Here is an 18127-nt window from a genome sequence, read left to right on the forward strand (position 1 = left end):
TTTTCGTCTAGGGAAATGCCCATATCACATGCATGCCCGGACCAGTGAGGAGGTGGAATTATCCGGTACCTCTTTGCCTCGGTACGCTCTTATTAAATTCATTGTGGAAGATTGTGTTTCTCACTCTTAGATTCCCTTTCATCAGCGATTGAATAAGAAGTGCCATGATGGGTTATGTGAGTTCGGCTGAGGCTTGATTCATCGTCTCCTCCTTTAGCTTCTCCTGTCCCGGCAGGTTTTATTTAATTCTGTTCCTAAAACGCAGAGCGCGGCAGAGTTTTCCATCACGCTATAGAACATTGTGATGGATTATCTGGTGTTTATTTATGGGGCCGTTTTTAAAGTGAAAGCCAACTAGAACCTTTATGTTTCAGCGTTTGCCTTCATTTTTCAACTGTTTTAGCCTCAGCCAGGCTGAACATCCTGAAATACCCAGCTCAATAATTCACCAGCCAGCTGCTCGTGCACATTCCCAATGCAAGCACCCACACAACTTAGACTTTTTTAACACTCCTTTCCGGGTGCAAACATATCTCTAAGCTTGCGTTTACATGAAGACTCAGTCAAATTCTCATCATCATTTTTAAAATGCATGTTACAAATCTTATTGTGAACAATTCGTTTCATAAAATAAAAAAAAATGAAAATGTTTAATCGTAATGTCATAACTTGACCTTCCAGTGAAAACATCAGACTTCTCTCTGGTGCCGTTTCACTTGGATAAACATCACCATAGAGCAGAAAAGACTATCACAACTTCCGTTTCACACCGACTTTAAAGTCCCCATGAAAACAAAATGGACGTTTTTTGGCTTTTAGTGTGAATATGTTAGTGTTATCTATAAGCTAGTGCGCTCCAAAACAATGACACAATTCACATTTAGAAGATATAAGCATTCAAAACTTACAGTTTCTCACTTCCGCCAACATGGATCTATGATTTTGATGACATCACTCTTCACTTCAGCGTCTCGTCTGATTTTCTGTCCAATCAAATGCTCTCTAGAATCTGAAGCCCCGCCCCCTACATTATAGACAGACGCTGAAGCTTCGGCTGAAATCGATCACTTGTTCACACATTTACTACTTTCTACATGGTGAATGGCACATAGTGCACTATATAGGGGATAGGGAATGATCAGACAGTGCACTATATAGGGGATAGGGAATGATCAGACAGTGCACTATATAGGGGATAGGGAACGATCAGACAGTGCACTATATAGGGGATAGGGAATGATCAGACAGTGCACTATATAGGGGATAGGGATCTATTCAGACAGTGCACTATATAGGGGATAGGGAATGATTCAGACAGTGCACTATATAGGGGATAGTGAATGATTCAGACAGTGCACTATATAGGGGATATTGAATGTTTCAGACAGTGCACTATATAGGGGATATTGAATGATTCAGACAGTGCACTATATAGGGGATAGTGAATGATTCAGACAGTGCACTATATAGGGGATATTGAATGTTTCAGACAGTGCACTATATAGGGGATAGGGAATGATTCAGACAGTGTAAATATGCTTTCCATTGGGGGAATGAAGTCTGGTTTCATGTTAGTGTCAGTGAACCACCGCAGCTCCGGTCCAGAGACCTGATAGCACAGAGCGGATCATGTGATCGAGTCGCCGCAGTCTAAAAAGCGTATAAGACCCATTTGAATTCTGCACAGAATGATATTTTAAAGCGATATGGAGGAGATTAGGAGGAGAAACGGTTAAAGATTAGGAGGAAACTGCATTACCAAGCTCAACGACTCTGGACGAGCTGTGATATAAACTAAACGCTATTGGCTATTTAAAAAAAGGGGAGGAGCTCTTCGATATGTCCCACCCTGTCTTCCTGTTTCAGTGGAAATTAACACATTGAATAATGCTGCACGTTTCAAGGCACTTCAGTGGGGCCTTAAAGGTGAAGTCATTTTGGTGCCTCTAGTGGCAACAAGTGGAATTAGAAATTGGTTTTCAAACTAGTTCCTGAACACTTCCTCCTGGTGCTAGTCAGATAAACCCATAGCCCAACCCCCGGGACGCCACAGTTTGCTTTAGCATGCACATTTACGGTTGTAATCAAAAATCTGAAACAAAATAATAGGAAACAAGGTGCCCAGGGTGTCCCTTAATACAGTCTGTGAGCCCGGCTTTGAGCTTTGAGTGTTGCAAACCAAAACATAGCGACTCTCGAGAGGAAATGACCGATTTGGCCATTGATTTGCATGTTTGTGTTTGTGGGGGATCTCTCTTTTCCATCTGGTCCTTGTGGAACGCAAGATGGAGATTCTCTTTGGCTGCCAAGCTGATGTGCCAGACGTCTCTTAGCCCTTCCACTGCATCAACCCCTACTGTTTCTAGCACATCCTGTGTGGCCAGCAGGCTTTTTGATGAGACCAAGTGTGTCTTTTTTCCTCAGATCAGTCCATCACTGATCAAGGGCACCTTGTTTATCTTTTATATTGCTTTGGCTCATGTTTGAGTTGGCTGTCCCTTGACCTGCCCAATTCCCCGTGCCTCCTGTTTAAAAGAAGTTCGAAGGAATTTTCTACTACTGATATATATGCAGCAGCAACATTGTGCCAAAACTAGACCTCCCATTCCTTACCTATTATCTGTGATCTCTATATTAGTGTGTTAAAAGAGACAATAGCTTTTGTTTTTGTTCCAAGCAAATCGACTGCAGATCAGAATTTCTTTGTATTCCAGTGCGTGTTTATAGCTTTTATTTCTGCTTCTCTGCTCCTCTATATCGCTTGTTCTTTAGCAAGTCCAATCTAAGAGTAAGTGAAACGTAAAGAATGAACAGGGGAGTTGATGTGATATGCAAATGGTGTTTCTCTTGCCGACTGCAGCTTTACACCGGTCTTGGACTGGATCTGATACAGTCATTTAGCAGTGTGAGGCCCATCTTCTGTAATTCACATTCGAAGACGTTTTACTGGTGTGATCACATGTACAATGTACACAAGAGCTCTGAGCACTTGTATATGCTTGTGGACAATTATGATGCATCACTGCTAGGGTTACATGACTACTTGCTGACTAGTAGTGTGAACTAGTAGTGGATCACATGACCTCAGTTGCACTACATTCCATTTATTGACAACAGGAGGAAAATTCTTCTGGCCGTAAAAAGTGTCCTGTGTTTTTGCATAATATGTGGAATCACACGAAAGTGATAAAATGCATTTACACAACACATAAAATCATAGTGAAGCTGAGATGATCTAGTTCTACCATGAAAAAAACGACGTGTTGTGACTGTTTTCTGAAGCATTTAAGAGAATAAAAGCAGGATATTTCTAGCAGTGGAAATATGCACAATTTTACATTGATTTAATTGATGAATTGAATTTAAGTCAATATTACTATATATTATAAACAAACATGAATAATGTTAATCAAAAGTCTAATTACACATTTAAAAAACGAACCGATTTAAGATTATTAAAATGTATAAATCCCAGTTTAATTAATAACAAAAAAAATATTATAGTTAATGATATTAAAGGTGAACTATGTAAGATTTTTGCAGTAAAATATCCAAAAACCACTAGGCCAGTGTCATATATTTTGTTCAGTTGAGTACTGACAATATCCCAAATGTTTCCAACTATTTGTAAATCGTGAGAAATTGCTATTTTAACCAATGAACCGGGACGTGTGAGGGAGTCGCCTGTCGATTGCGTCACATCAGCGTTCCCCTCGGTTTCCGGTTTTATTCTGCAGAAACGCTTTACTCTCACTGCAGTGTGAACAAGTGTCATAGCAGCCGCCGAGAGAACGCACAGAGTAACGACATAACATCATTAACACACTCAGATATATCTAATACGATAAACAGAGCTGCATTACCTAATACTCATGACTGGAAAAGAGGAAGTGGCGCCGGCGACTGTGTCATAATAAAAGTCCCGCCGGCGACTATGCCATAATAACAGTCCCGCTCTTCAATCGCCCCTGCGGCCTTGCTCAGCTCCACAACACTCTGTCCTGCTTCTGATTCATACTACAGTAATGTTAATAATCGCATCCATGAACATGATTTCTGTCCGAGTGCTATCCCGATTCTTTCCCACCGGCTGTGAGGTGAAGACCACATGTGACCCCGTCTGTGAAACCCCGGCTAAAGTCGCATAATCTAATGATGAGATATAGAGCGTCAAAGTAGTCATAGCCATAAAAATGACCAAAACAGGTGATTTGTGTTTATTGCTGTAAATGATAGATTATACCAAGGGCTTTGAGATGCAGTACTCAATTTTTCATTTATAATATTATAAATACTGAAATAAATGATTTTATTGACGCTACGTTTTATCATTTTGCACCAAAAAATACCGGACGTGGGCTTCTTAAATATTGATTTAATGTTTACTTTCGACGCAGAAACAACTGCTGATTCTTATATCATTCGGTTCAGAAACATATTTTTTACAATTACAGAGTGCAAACAGACCATAATATCAATCCGCACGAGCAACGATCAGGTCAGTGTCGGGAAAGGCAAGAAAACGGCGACTTAAGCCGGGTTCCGATTTCTGTGTGGATTTCTTTGTGCCATCATCGACATTTCAGGAACAGCTTATTAGTTTTCTAACTAAACCTTCTGCTGATATATCATCTTATTTTAAACACATTTAATGGCTGCGACGTGTCGAAATAGTTTGGTTTTTGGATGCTGATGCGCTGGGTTTATGAATTCGCTCTCTGACAGGGCGGCCGCGGGCACGCGAAGCGCAAGGGACAGAACAGCTGATAGTTTAATTAATAAGGATTAATATAGGCCTACTGTTTTATGTGGGCTAAATAAAGAACCCGTATTATATATTAATATAAAAAGTTGCGTATGTCCTTCGTAAGCAAAGCTATTGCGTCTGATGTTTTTGTTTCGGTTTGTAAGCCTATACGAATAGAACATGCATGAATATGAGAACATAAAGTGCAGGACGTGCTTTATGTAAAAGAGTTATTAAGCGCAATGAGCCATGAAAAAATCATAATGAATCATAATTCGAAAAGTGAAGATTCACAGTTATCACTAACTGTACAAAGTTTGAGACTTACCTGTTCACTTGGTAGGGCATTAGATTTACTTTACAAATGTTACACAGTGAGGTTTTCTATGGATGTTTTATATATGAATGGATATATATAGGCCTATTAATGGCATCTTCTACTGAGATTTCATTTTACTAATAAAGTTATAGTCTACAAATCATTAGAGTGATCTGACTTTGTAAATCAAGCTCTTGTGGTGCCCCCATTCGTTTCAATGTTTCACGCTTTTTGGACATGCACATCATAATAAATAGACTTGTTTTACAAGAATTTTCCCATAAATGTGTCCTATATCACTGAAAATGGGAGAATCTTAGCTTTTATGTGGTATATGGCACGTAGTCAGAATAATAATGGTTAAAATGTTTCGCAATTTTAAAAATAAGCTTGATTTTAAAATTTGAATTTCTCAAAATCATGATTTTTCTGAGGCCGAAATTCAAATAATTTTTGACATGGTCTTACTCAGTCAATATAAAAGATATCAAGGTTATATTTTCACAGAATGTTCTTTACATTATGTAGGATGATTTTATGTATAAAACAGTGACTCACCAAAAAATGACTTTAGCTGGGTTTTCACAGACAGGGTCACACATGTCCCAAGATTCTGCGCTCAAATGTGGCGTCATCAAACTACGCCTTTGTTTTGAACAGGCGACCTCTAGTGGACAGAAAAGTTACATAGTGTAGCTTTAAACGCACTAATCAATGTTAACAAATTGAACCTGAATTGAAAATGTTACCAATTTTATGTTTTATTTTTACCAATTTATGTTCAAATTTTAAGGTAGATGAATGTGTCATGTTTGTCAAACTCTACTGTACGTTTCTTTGTGGGTAAAATATTTTTAATGAGATAGTTCTCCCAAAAATGAAAATTGATCACTTACTCACCCTTAAGTTGTTTCAAACCTATATGAGTTTCTTTCTTATGCTGAACACAAAATAAGACATTTTAAAGAATGTTGTTAACCAGACAGTTGACGGCATCCATTGACTTCCATAGTATTTTCTTTTTCCTACTATGGAAGTCAATGGGTGCCCTCAAATGTCTGGCTACCAACATTATGGTACTATCCCTTTAACTGGAATTGGATGTTTGCCTATTGTGACTTCCTTGTGCTGTAATCGTTCAGCGATGCAGTAGAGATGACAGTACAACACATTACGTTTTGTCAGTGTGTGAAGTGAATCTTTATCTATATATTCACAGCTCAGTGTGGCGGAGCCATGACGGAGGTTAGCGGAGTGATCCTGAGCCCTGGTTTTCCTGGCAACTACCCAAGTGCTCTGGATTGCACCTGGACGGTCACTCTTCCCACTGGCTTCGGTACATGCATGCCATTAAACTGTGCACGAATGAGCTACAGAATTGTGTGACTTTTATCAGTAGCACTTATTGTTTATTGTTATTGTTTAAGGAATCCATGTGCAGTTCCTGAACTTCTCCACCGAGGCAATCCACGACTTCCTGGAGATCCGAAGCGGGCCTAGTGAGACGGGTACAGTGATTGACAGGTTCAGTGGGCCGCAGGTTCCCGAGTCGCTCTTCAGCACAACCCATGAAACCAGCTTCTTCTTCCACAGCGACTATTCCCAGAATAAACCTGGATTTCACATTACATACCAAGGTAAGACTTTTAAAGAGGCCATATCATGCATTTGTACAGTCTTTAGGTCTACTAAAATAGGCTTTCATGCAAGAATTGTCATTATTTTTCCTATTGTTGCGGCTCCTCTCTTCCCAGTCTGTCAGTAACGCTCTGTTTATTTCCTGTCTCTGTGAAGCCCCTCCTTCTGAAAAGCACACTGTGCTCTGATTGGTCGGCAGGAGCAGTGTTTTGTGATTGGTGTTTGGGAAATGTCACGCCCCTTACCATAACCACCATTTTCAACACACTCCTAACCAGTGTTGGGGAAAGTTACTTTGAAAAGTAATGCATTACAATATTGCGTTACTCCCTTAAAAAGTAACTAATTGAGTTACTTAGTTAATTTTTTAAGAAAAGTAATGCGTTACGTTACTTTTGCGTTACATTTTCTCACCCGGGCTGGGCTTGTTTTTTTGTTTGTTTTTTTTTTATAACAAAAAAGTTATATTTTTGTGCAACGGTAAAGACCTCTTCATACCAAAATTGAAATAATAAGCCCCAGGCTGAGGTAAAAAAGCTAATTCCCGCATGAACAGTAGAGGGCGCAGCTCTGCTGCCATTCTGGAGAATGGTTGAATAGGATGCAGGAGAAAAAAAGTTTTACCAATAAAAACTAAAAATCTAGTAATTTTCATCTTCAAAGGTCAGCAGCAAGACATTGGTAGATAGGTATAAAGGTAGATTATGCATACAAATAGTTGTTTTTATTTAACATTTAATTATTGGAGGTTTGCATAGTAGCCTACTCTGATTTTGCATTTGACTGATTTTATTCATTTTGAAGAGTACAGAATCTTTTATTGTGCAAGTGAGATAAATAAATGCTCACATTTAGTCTAGAACTACAATAACTATCATGTTTACACACACGCCTCTGCACTTATTTTTCTCAACATGGGGGCAGGAGAACTGTCAGTCAAATGAATGTGAAAAAGTAACTTGCGTTACTTTTTTGAAAAAGTAACTCAGATATTTTGTTGTAAATTTGAAAAGTAATGCGTTACTTTACTAGTTACTTGGAAAAAGTAATATTATTACGTAACTCAAGTTACTTGTAATGCGTTACCCCCAACACTGCTCCTAACTCAACCAGGCCCCGTCCCGCCCCTTTATTTTGCATATGTCTTGGGCGGGAATTATTTAAATGAGGATATTGTGACGCACTAATATAGAGAATAACTCCCTTTTGGAGGGACTTTGCAGAGCTTTTTCAAGCTCAAACAGCAACATTACACACTTAGGAAAGTTAAAGATGGGCTTTATCCATTGGGTGTGTTAGTTTTGAGTCAAGAAGTTGTTATTTACAAAGGCCTTTTGCATTCATCCTCCTCACTTGTGATGTCCTTGTTTCTTTTCTTCAGCCTATCAGCTGCAGAGCTGTCCTGACCCCCGACCTTTCAGGAATGGTATCGTAATAGGCAGTGACTTTAGTGTGGGCATGACGGTGTCTTTCGAGTGTTTACCCGGTTACTCGCTCATCGGTGAGACCTCGCTAACCTGCCTCCATGGAATCAGCAGGAACTGGAACAACCCTATTCCCCGCTGTGAAGGTGCCGTTTTACTCTCCTCCTCAATATAAATTCCTCATACACCGCCCTAATTCGGTATTGAAATTGGATGACCCCAGTGTTTCATGCGTGCAACTGCGCACTGTAAGTTATTATGAAAGTGTCATCAGTCGCTTACAGCTGATGACATTATACGCAAGCCCACGAGTGAGATTTATTGCCTTATCGCAACAATATTACTACCTAATGTGTGATGTTAAACAGTGCCGCGCGTCTTTACGGTGAGAACAAATTCTCAATGGCTCACTGGTCAACATTATTTCCCAGAACTCAATGAGGTGATGCCATAGTAGAGTGATCACTGAGATGAACTTTAAGAGATAAAGCCGTTAAAGATGCATTAGGTCATTTTGTTCTTGTTTCTCCAGCTCCTGTTCATTTTCAGCCTTGAACTGTTTACTGACACCTATTGGCATAGATTGGAACTGGCTGATATAAAAAATCTCTATTTTTCAGTTTATATATAGAGTATAGGGAATGAAACTCTGAATTATATAACAATATATAATCATAGGCTGCAATATATGCCTATATGTATTTTACAAAAAACATTTTTAAATATGAAAAATGGCACAATGAACATTGAAATGGACAATATGATTCACTGAATGTACTAATTTTTTATATTGATGTTTACATCATTGACTTACAAGCCATATAAAAAAGTAAGAATCGCAAAGAAAACTTATTAGCAAATTAAAACCATATATCATATTGATGTATTCAATACATCACACAGTCCTTGTGTTGAATGGATGGAGAATTATGTAATAAAAATATTAGTTTCTTAACTGATGCCTTTATAGCAGCATCTCTTTACACGTGCTTCTTAGACATTAGCACAAAGGCGTTGTTTATACATCGTTCATGGAACATTTTAATTGGATGTTAAGTCTGTTTTTTACATATTACTTACTTTTTTTGTCAGGTGATTTAAGCCCCGTTTCCACCGAAATGTCCCGGAACAATTTGTCCCAGGAACTCTTTTTCCCTCAAACCTGCTGCTGTCTGCATTTCCATAACAGTCTATAGTAAAGATTAGTCCGGTGACGTAGGACCAGGGTTAATTTTGACAGCAAATTTTTATTTAGTTTTAGTCATAGTCTTTTGAGTAAAATGCCATTTAGTTTTAGTCATATTTTAGTCACCTGAATTGTTTTTAGTTTTAGTCTAGTTTTAGTTGACTAAATATCAAAAGAATTTAGTCGACTAATTCTACAGTAGATTTAGTCTCCTAAAATCTAATGAGTTTAGTTCAATTGTAATACATTAAGCATTTAAGCATTACATAACCGACATCATTTTGACATAATTTTGTTTTTGACATTAAAAATACACGAAAGAGAGCTCAATTCACTTTTTGTCTGTTTTTTAAAAACAGCTATAGGCCTATAGTTTTTATACAGTCTATATAGTCAGTAGGCCATATCAGGTTAAGCTAAAGCTTCAAATACGTTTTTTTTAAATGGTTTAAGTTAATTATTATAACCCTGATACTTTATTGAATATGTGTCAAATACTGGTCTTTCCTCCTGACTATAAATTAAATGGGAATGAAATTAGATACAGTTTATTGTGTAACCAAAAACGAATATATAATGCGTGACTTTTAATGATAAACAAGCTCGTAATACACCGGGACTCTTATTTTGAAATGTCTGCGCCTCTGTTGCAGTTGCAGCTGCTCATTCAAGTTCAGATGAGAGCTGGGCCGGCCCGTGGCATAGGCGGAATAGGCAAATGCTAGGGGCGCCACTCATCCATAGGGGCGCCAAAATGTATTACTGATACTATTTTATTCACATTCATTTGAAATATTACCAAATAAAGCGCAAAAAAACTTAACTAAGTCCCCCGCATCTTCCCGGTCCGCCTCATCGATCTCCCCCGCCGAGCTACTTGAAGTGCGTCAGAAATATAACGCGTGATCAGTTTAACGTTGGGAATTTGTTGTGTCGCGTCGCCTCTCGCCGCATCTAATGTAGACAGGATTGCTTTCATTTTTTTAGGGTGCTTGGCCGCTCGCTTCAGGTGTAGACACGGTAAAGGTTGCCTGATAATGTATGACGGATGGCCGAATTCTAGTATCATAAAAAACAGAAGCCCTCTGATGCAGGCAAGATAAGGGAAACACTGCAAAAATGCTCTTCTTATTTCGTATTTTTGTCTTGTTTCTAGTCTAAATATCTAAACATTCTTAAACCAAGATGCATTTACTAGATAAGTCAAATTATATTTTTTCTTAAGTGAGTTTATGCTTAAAACAAGCTAAATTATCTGCCAATGGGGTGAGAAAAATAATCTTGTTTCTGATTGAAATCTTGTTTCTTGTTTCTGTCCCAAACAGAAGTAAGATAATTTTTCTCACCCCATTTGGCAGATAATTGTGCTAGTTTTAAGCTAAAACTCACTTAATTTAGATTTTTTTCCCCCCAGAAAACAAGGAAAAATTTATCTAATGTCATTTTACTAGTAAATACATCGTGATTTAAGAATTTTTTGATGTTTGGACTGGACACAAGAAAAATTTACTAAAGAAGAAGAGCATTTTTTGCAGTGTAAAGACAGAGGTAAAGTGATGTAATGAATGAACAGTTTATTTAATTGGATAGTAGTAAAATACTAATGTACGCAAATTAATTCCAGTTTTACCTTAAACTATATGCAAGCAGCTGTTTTGGGTTCTCCAGTGGCCCCAGACAGTGTATTTTGTCAACAAAAAAAAAATTAATATCTGTTTTTTTAAACGCATGTAATATCACTTTTTTAATAGCCTAATGTTTTTACTCTACAGTTGTGCAGTTTTAAGGGGACATATTAGTAATGATATTTATATACAGGTTTATTTAAAATAGCAAAATTTTATGTAAATTTCACATTAAATATCTAAATCTTGCCTAGGGCAGCAAATTGGTCAGGGCCGGCCCTGGATGAGAGAGATAAAATATGTATTGTTACAACCGTCTAAAACACATTACTATATAAACATCGTAAAGTAAACATTGTCATTATTTATCAGCATTAGTTCATAAACAATTGCACGGCATAAATGTGCGCCATTCATTGATTGTTAGCCGCTCTATTGCGTGAGCCTGTAGAAGCTCAACAGCGCCGTGTTTTCCCGCCGTTAGATCAGCACGTTCAAAACAAATGTGCGCATCTGTTACACAGGACATCAGTTCTGACTGGATCTCTTCCCTAATCGTCCCTCCCTAACATTTTCGTCTCGTTTGTATTTGTTGACGAAAATGAGTTGATTTTCATCATAGTTTTTGTCATCCAACACAAGTTTTTATTTAGTTATCGTCTCGTTGTCGTCAGTGAAGAAAGGTCGTTGACAAAAATGATGACGAAAATTATTTGTCAACGAAATTAACACTGCGTAGGACTGCGCGTGACTTTCCAGAGTCCACTGGATTTCGTCCTCCGCAAATAAACTTAATAAAGCCTGAACTTCGTTGTCGGTCCATCGGTCGTTTTTTTTAAACTCCATTGTTGATTTGAATAGCAAACAACTCTTACTGCACGCACCACAACAGACTTTTAAAGGGTTAGTTCACCCAAAAATGAAAATTCTGTCATTAATTACTTACCCTCATGTCGTTCGACACCCGTAAGACCTCCGTTCATCTTCAGACACAAATGAAGATATTTTAGTTGAAATCTGATGGCTCTGAAAGGCCTCCATTGGCACAATGCACGATTCACTCTCAAGACCCTTAAAAGGCACTAAAGACGTCGTTACAAAGTCCATCTCACTACAGTGGTTCTACAATAACTTTATGAATCGGCGAGAATAGTTTTTGTGCGCAAAAAAACCCTAAATAACGACTTATATAGTGATGACGATTTCAAAACAAGGCCTCATGAAGCTTCGAAGCGTTATGAATCAGTGAGTCGAATCATGATTCGGATCACGTGTCAAACTGCTGAAATTTGGCGATTCAAACTGCTCATTTGACTCAGATTCATAACGCTTCGAAGCTTCATGAGGCCGTGCTTTGAAATCGTCATCACTATATAAGTCGTTATTTAGGGTTTTTTTGCGCACAAAAACTATTCTCGCCGATTCATAAAGTTATTTTAGAACCACTGTAGTGAGATGGACTTTGTAACAACGTCTTTAGTACCTTTTAAGGGTCTTGAGAGTGAACCGTGCCATTGTGCCAATGGAGGCCTTTCAGAGCCATCAGATTTCAACTAAAATATCTTCATTTGTGTTGCGAAGATGAACGGAGGTCTAACGGGTGTCGAACGACATGAGGGTAAGTAATTAATGACAGAATTTTCATTTTTGGGTGAACTAACCCTTTAAGTTGAATTAAAATGCTACGTGAGCTCAACCAATCAGCATGTTCAGCGCCCAAGTCCCACCCCCGAAAATTCCTGAACTTTGAAAAAGTACTGCCTCGCGAGCAGGGCCATTTTGAGGGGGAAATCTTTACTCAGAACTTTATTTATACCCTGTTTCCTGCGGTCGAAACACACGAGGACCACCCCAAAGTCCCTAGTTCCTGGGGAAAGTTCCTTCGGTGGAAACGCGGCTTTAGATACATTCCCATAATGCTTACAAAATGATAAGACATTCCCTTAATGCTTTCTCTAACGTTCATAAAATCAAGAAAATTTGTCATTTTTAAAACGTTCTGAGAACATTCAGAAATAACGTTTCCATAACTTTAGCAAAAATGTTCTTAGAGCATATTTTTGTTAGTTGGGTTCAAAATGTTCATCTATCATTCAGCTGGTCGTGTGATTTAAACATGCCTGCCACCGCGATAGGGAACCATATGTAGAATAAAACGGCTTTTTATACACGATATGTATGTAATCTCGCTTATTTTCTGTGAGGAAAAAAAAGTGTGAAATTCTCAGTGCACATTTATGCAAATGTTCTGTCTATACACCAAATGTATGGTGATAACATTACTTTGTTTTCTGTCTTCCTAAAAGCTTTATGTGGTGGAAACATCACCTCCATGAACGGCACCATCTTCTCTCCCGGTCACCCAGCCGAATACCCCAATTTCCAGGACTGTGTGTGGAGCGTCCGGGTCCCACCAGGAAACGGCATCTATATCAACTTCACCGTCCTCAGCACTGAACCCATCTACGACTACATCACTGTGTGGTAAACTCACATTTTAAAATCTCTTGGATGTGTGATGATGAGCTTATACTCCAAACGTCCTTGAACGTAAGACACTCGCTCTTGTGTGTGAAACAGTCTGCAGTCCTGTAGAAAGCCCCAAAGCACGCTTACTCGTAAGTGTGGAAGGATTTTAGGACTATCTGCCACCGCATTTGTTTGGTTAGGCATCACAGTATCGCTCCATTTGAAAAGCAGTTATATAAATTGCCTTTGCACAGTTTCTCAAGTCAGCAGGCGTTTTACAGGATTCGCTTCTGCGTTCCCTAATGTGGTGTCTTGTTACTAAAATGGAAACTTAACTTCTTTTTGCTTGACTTTGTCTGGGTTAGGTTGACATTACCTAGAGGTGAGACCAAATAGCATACAAGCTAAATATTTACATCTATATACTATACTATACTATACTATACTATACTATACTATACTATACTATACTATACTATACTATACCGTTTTAATATTTCATGTGGATTAAAAAGATGTTTAGTTTTATTTACCATTAGTGCATGTGTTTACCATTATTCAAAAATACGTTTTTTTTTCAAGTTCAGCAAATTTAATGTAATTTTTTCAAATTTTTGAAAAATCATGTTTCCTGGGGTGCACTTATAATGTTAGTATGGTTTTTATATCACAAATGGTTATAATTTTTATCATTTTTGTAAAAATAAATGCATTTTCCTACCCTGATTTTAGCCTCTGATTTGAACGCTCTGTTTGAAGGGGCGTGTCTGCTGTGAGACTTCAGTGTAAACGTCCACTGCTGTGATTGGCTGCTGTGAGACTTCAGTGTAAACGCCCACTGCTGTGATTGGCTGACATCTTTGCATATGAAATAACTATGTATTACTAGGCCTGTCACGATAACAAATTTTGCTGGACGATAAATTGGCCAAGAAATTATTGCGATTAACAATAATATTGTCATTCTGAGACCATTTTCATCTAAAATAATGATAATGACATAATAATGCAGGTACACCTTTTCAAAGATCAATAAACTTTTATTTCTAAAGACTATTTAACACTGAAAACGGAAAACATTTTAAATATCCACTATAAATGAACAAAACAACCAAAAAAAAAAAAAGCAATGTACTCTCAGTCTGTTGAATAAGTAGCAAAAACAATAAATAAAACGGATGAAAACTGCAATGGATGATTGTGTTTTAGGTGCATATTAGGGTTGGCACGGTTTACAAAACCCACGGTTCGTATCACGGTTTTAGAATCACGGTTTTCGGTTCTGTACGGTTCTTGTTGTTGTTTTTTCTTTTAATCGTTAACACTGCAGAAATTTACTTCAGCATATGATATTTAGCTTAATTATCCACAATTAAGGATACAGTATTAAAAAAATTGTTATATCATGTAATCATGCACAAACTGAATTTGACTTGACTTTAAGCACATTATTGGGACCATCTCTGAGGAAAGCTAGGTGAGATTTTGATACAGCAAGAGAGAAGACATTGATAACATGCTTTTCATTTATTTGGCAAAAAAAGGAGAATATGTATTGCTATCTCTACAGGAAGTTATGTGCCTTTTTAGCGCACAAAGATTGAACTTGAAGCACACAAAGAGTAAGCTGAACAATTAACTTGCATTTATCAAACTGCCAACTTCAGTGTAGCTTTGATCCTGTATCGCTCTTCTCTCCTCATCATCTCACTAACACTCCAGTGGGCGGGGCTATAGTTGCATGTTGATGAAGTAGGCGTTGATTTTCTTCCGCAGAGCCGGTCTTTCACCGATATATGAGTTGTTCTCTGGGCTTGGTTACAATAAAAGCTATTTTTGGACTAACAAGGAAGTTTTCAGTTCTGAAACGTACAGGATATTCGTATAGTATGATGACCTCTTATATGTCAAAAGCTTTTTTTCAGTTTCATGACACCTTTGAAGTATTTTTTTATGTATTATTTATATTTTACTTTTTATTAAGATGATCTATAAAGACAAACAAGGAAACTTTTTAAATGTACCTTAATTATCTTGCTCAAAAGTTGTCATATGCTCGGTTTGTAGGCATAAATGACTTTTTTTGTTGCTTTTGTGGATAATTTCCCTTCTGAGCTTTGTCTTTTCAACCTTTCAGGAAGAAATTTTGCTAATTATGTATATTTCATATTATTTGCTTTCTGTAGCTGCTGGTTTTGGTCTCCTCGTGGAAATTAAGCCCATTTGCTTTGGTGTTTTAGACTCTAAAGGGAGTGTGTCTTCAAACAAGAAGAAATATCTCTAGAGGTTTCGCATGGGTAATATAAGGCATAATTAAACAACAATACAGATTTTATACTTAAAGTTCTTTGAGGGAAAAAGTCCCTAAGTACGAATTCCAAGCCTCTGAATCCAAGCTATTTTTGAAGTTATTGTTGTATATGTTATTGATAGAATTGGTAGTCACAGATACCAGCAGGCTTTAGCCAGAGTTTGTGTCCTTACAGAGTCACTTTAGGCCTGTTGGTTGTTTGGAAGAGCAGAGGCTTTTGACTAATTGTCCTTCACATCGTTGTGACACTCAGTTGCGGGGGAGATGAAATAATGCATTGAATGAAACCCAGGCTGAATCCAATAATTAATGTCATCTGTTCACTTTTCATATCAGAGGTCCCTCTTGTTTAAGAAAAATTCCAGAGGGTACTTTTACTTATTAATGGATTCTGCGTACCCTACATACCCGTTGTTTTAAATAATTCATGTTCGCCGCAGATAGAAGTTACTTTATTGCTGCACTTTTTCTGACTTTTTTTTTACTCTGTACGATCTGGAATTGAGATTGCATTTCTGTTGCATGTTGCTTCAGTCTTTCCCTAAGGCTGCGTGACTTCGAGCTCAACTAAGACTCGTGAACAAACCCGTATTTCTGTAACTCATATTCCTCAGTGTCCTGCGCCTAGTGACCATCTCATGCATCATAGGTGACCTAGATAAAACGGTATCTTCTGGTTCATTAGTCCAGCTATTGTTCATGTACAGAACAAAGACTTTATCTATTTCTGCTGGGCTGGTCTAATGTAAAGACAACGGCAGATACGGCAGGAATATAGCTTAATAAACTACTAGACACAGAGATGCACTTCTTGCTTTTTCTTGCAGTCAATAATAGGGGAAATATTGCTGTCTTAGATTAAAGTCCCATTTCAGGCAATATGACCCATAAAAGCAGCATTCAGCGATGTACTGCAGCAGAGATCAGTCTTCAAGTATGAAGCACGTAGTTTATTTACTCTCAGTGTAATTGCGGAGTCATTATTTTTGCTGGGCCACTAGGTTAAAGTCACATTTCAGTGACTTAAGAGTCATAAAGAAAAGTGGGAGTGGAGTTGAGCCTTAAAATGATTAATTGATTTACTCTATGTGTAACAGCAAATTCTTTACTGGCTCTTTCAGGACACATGCACACAAAAAAAATCATTTGCACTTGCCGTTTGTGCTGTGTTAGGACCCTAATTTAAATGCCAAAAGTATGTTTGACTTTATGCCCACTTTTAAAAGCTTTTTCTCCCATCATTTGGTTATAATTTAATGAAATTCTGCTGCTATGATTAACAGAAAATCTTTTAAACACATTCAGTTTGCCACCCACAGTAATAGTGCAATGTCAGGTGAAACAAGGTGGAATTCATAATGAGCTTCATTTTCCTAGAGAGGAGGTGTGTTTGCACTAAAAGTACTGACAACGACTTCATTTAAATACTCAGGCTGCATTTATTGCCTGTTAAACTGGATTGCATGTGGGTTTTGTGCTTTTAAAAAAATAAATTTTATGAATCTAAATCCAGTACATCAGCTGACCTGTCTAGTTGGATGTAGCTGTGGAAATTGTAAATGTTGATTTGTGTTTTTTGCAGGGATGGTCCAGACCAGAGTTCGCCCCAGATCGGTCAGTTCAGTGGGAACACGGCCCTGGAGTCGGTCTACAGCACATCCAATCAGATCCTCATCAAGTTCCACAGTGACTTCAGTGGAAGTGGTTTCTTTGTGCTCAGTTACCATGGTGAGACGCTCCACACCAGTGTTCACTTATTTGTATTTTATTATTTAATATTATAGGATATAATAGTTGGTATTATATGGCGCGTTTCCACTGCATGGTACGGTTCTGTACGGCTCACTTTTTGACGTTTTTCCACTGCATTGTGCGGTTCGGTTCAGCTAGGTACGGTTCGCTTAAATAGTATCACCTCGGTTGAAGTTCCAAGTGTGCCGTACCCAGTGTCGGGAGTAACGCACTACAAAGTAACGCGTTACTGTAGTTCCACTACTTTTAGCGGTAACGCAGAAGTAACTAAATATTTTTTATAATTAAGTAAATGAGTTTGTTACTCACGTTACTCTCTTTTGTGAAAAATGAACGCTTGCAGACAAGAAGCTCAGATCTAGGGCCTAGCCTGGCCCGTATTTTTTTTCTTTCTTTCTTTTTTATCCTCCCTATTACACATTGTTGCTGCCATTAAAATAGTTATTTTCTTTATTGTTACACACTGTGTAACTTTTTTAGTTTATTCTTAGCTAAAAACACTTAGTTCTTTCAAAAATATATGTGCTCATTAATGTATATTTACTTCTTTCAAGTTCTAAAGTATTCTCGTAAGTTTATAATATGCCATTGAAAATACATACGGGTGAGGGGTTCGAATGCGTGTCGCCATGTTGCCCCTCCATTTTGAAAGTACA

The 18127-nt window shown here is 37.8% G+C and overlaps 1 protein-coding gene across 1 annotated transcript in view; it reads left to right on the forward strand.

Moving 5' to 3' along the window:
• csmd3b (CUB and Sushi multiple domains 3b) overlaps positions 1 to 18127 on the forward strand; it is a gene marked incomplete at its 5' end in the record, with an annotated part of 796761 nt that overhangs the window by 609150 nt on the left and 169484 nt on the right. The window contains 6 exons of the mRNA XM_079829185.1: positions 12 to 81; positions 6286 to 6402; positions 6494 to 6703; positions 8086 to 8274; positions 13246 to 13423; positions 17302 to 17447. Of these exons, the coding sequence (XP_079685311.1) occupies positions 12 to 81; positions 6286 to 6402; positions 6494 to 6703; positions 8086 to 8274; positions 13246 to 13423; positions 17302 to 17447 (910 nt within the window). The remainder of the gene's footprint in view (positions 1 to 11; positions 82 to 6285; positions 6403 to 6493; positions 6704 to 8085; positions 8275 to 13245; positions 13424 to 17301; positions 17448 to 18127) is intronic.

This window comes from Gobio gobio (assembly GCF_949357685.1).
Source record: "Gobio gobio genome assembly, chromosome: 11".
Taxonomy (NCBI): domain Eukaryota; kingdom Metazoa; phylum Chordata; class Actinopteri; order Cypriniformes; family Gobionidae; genus Gobio; species Gobio gobio.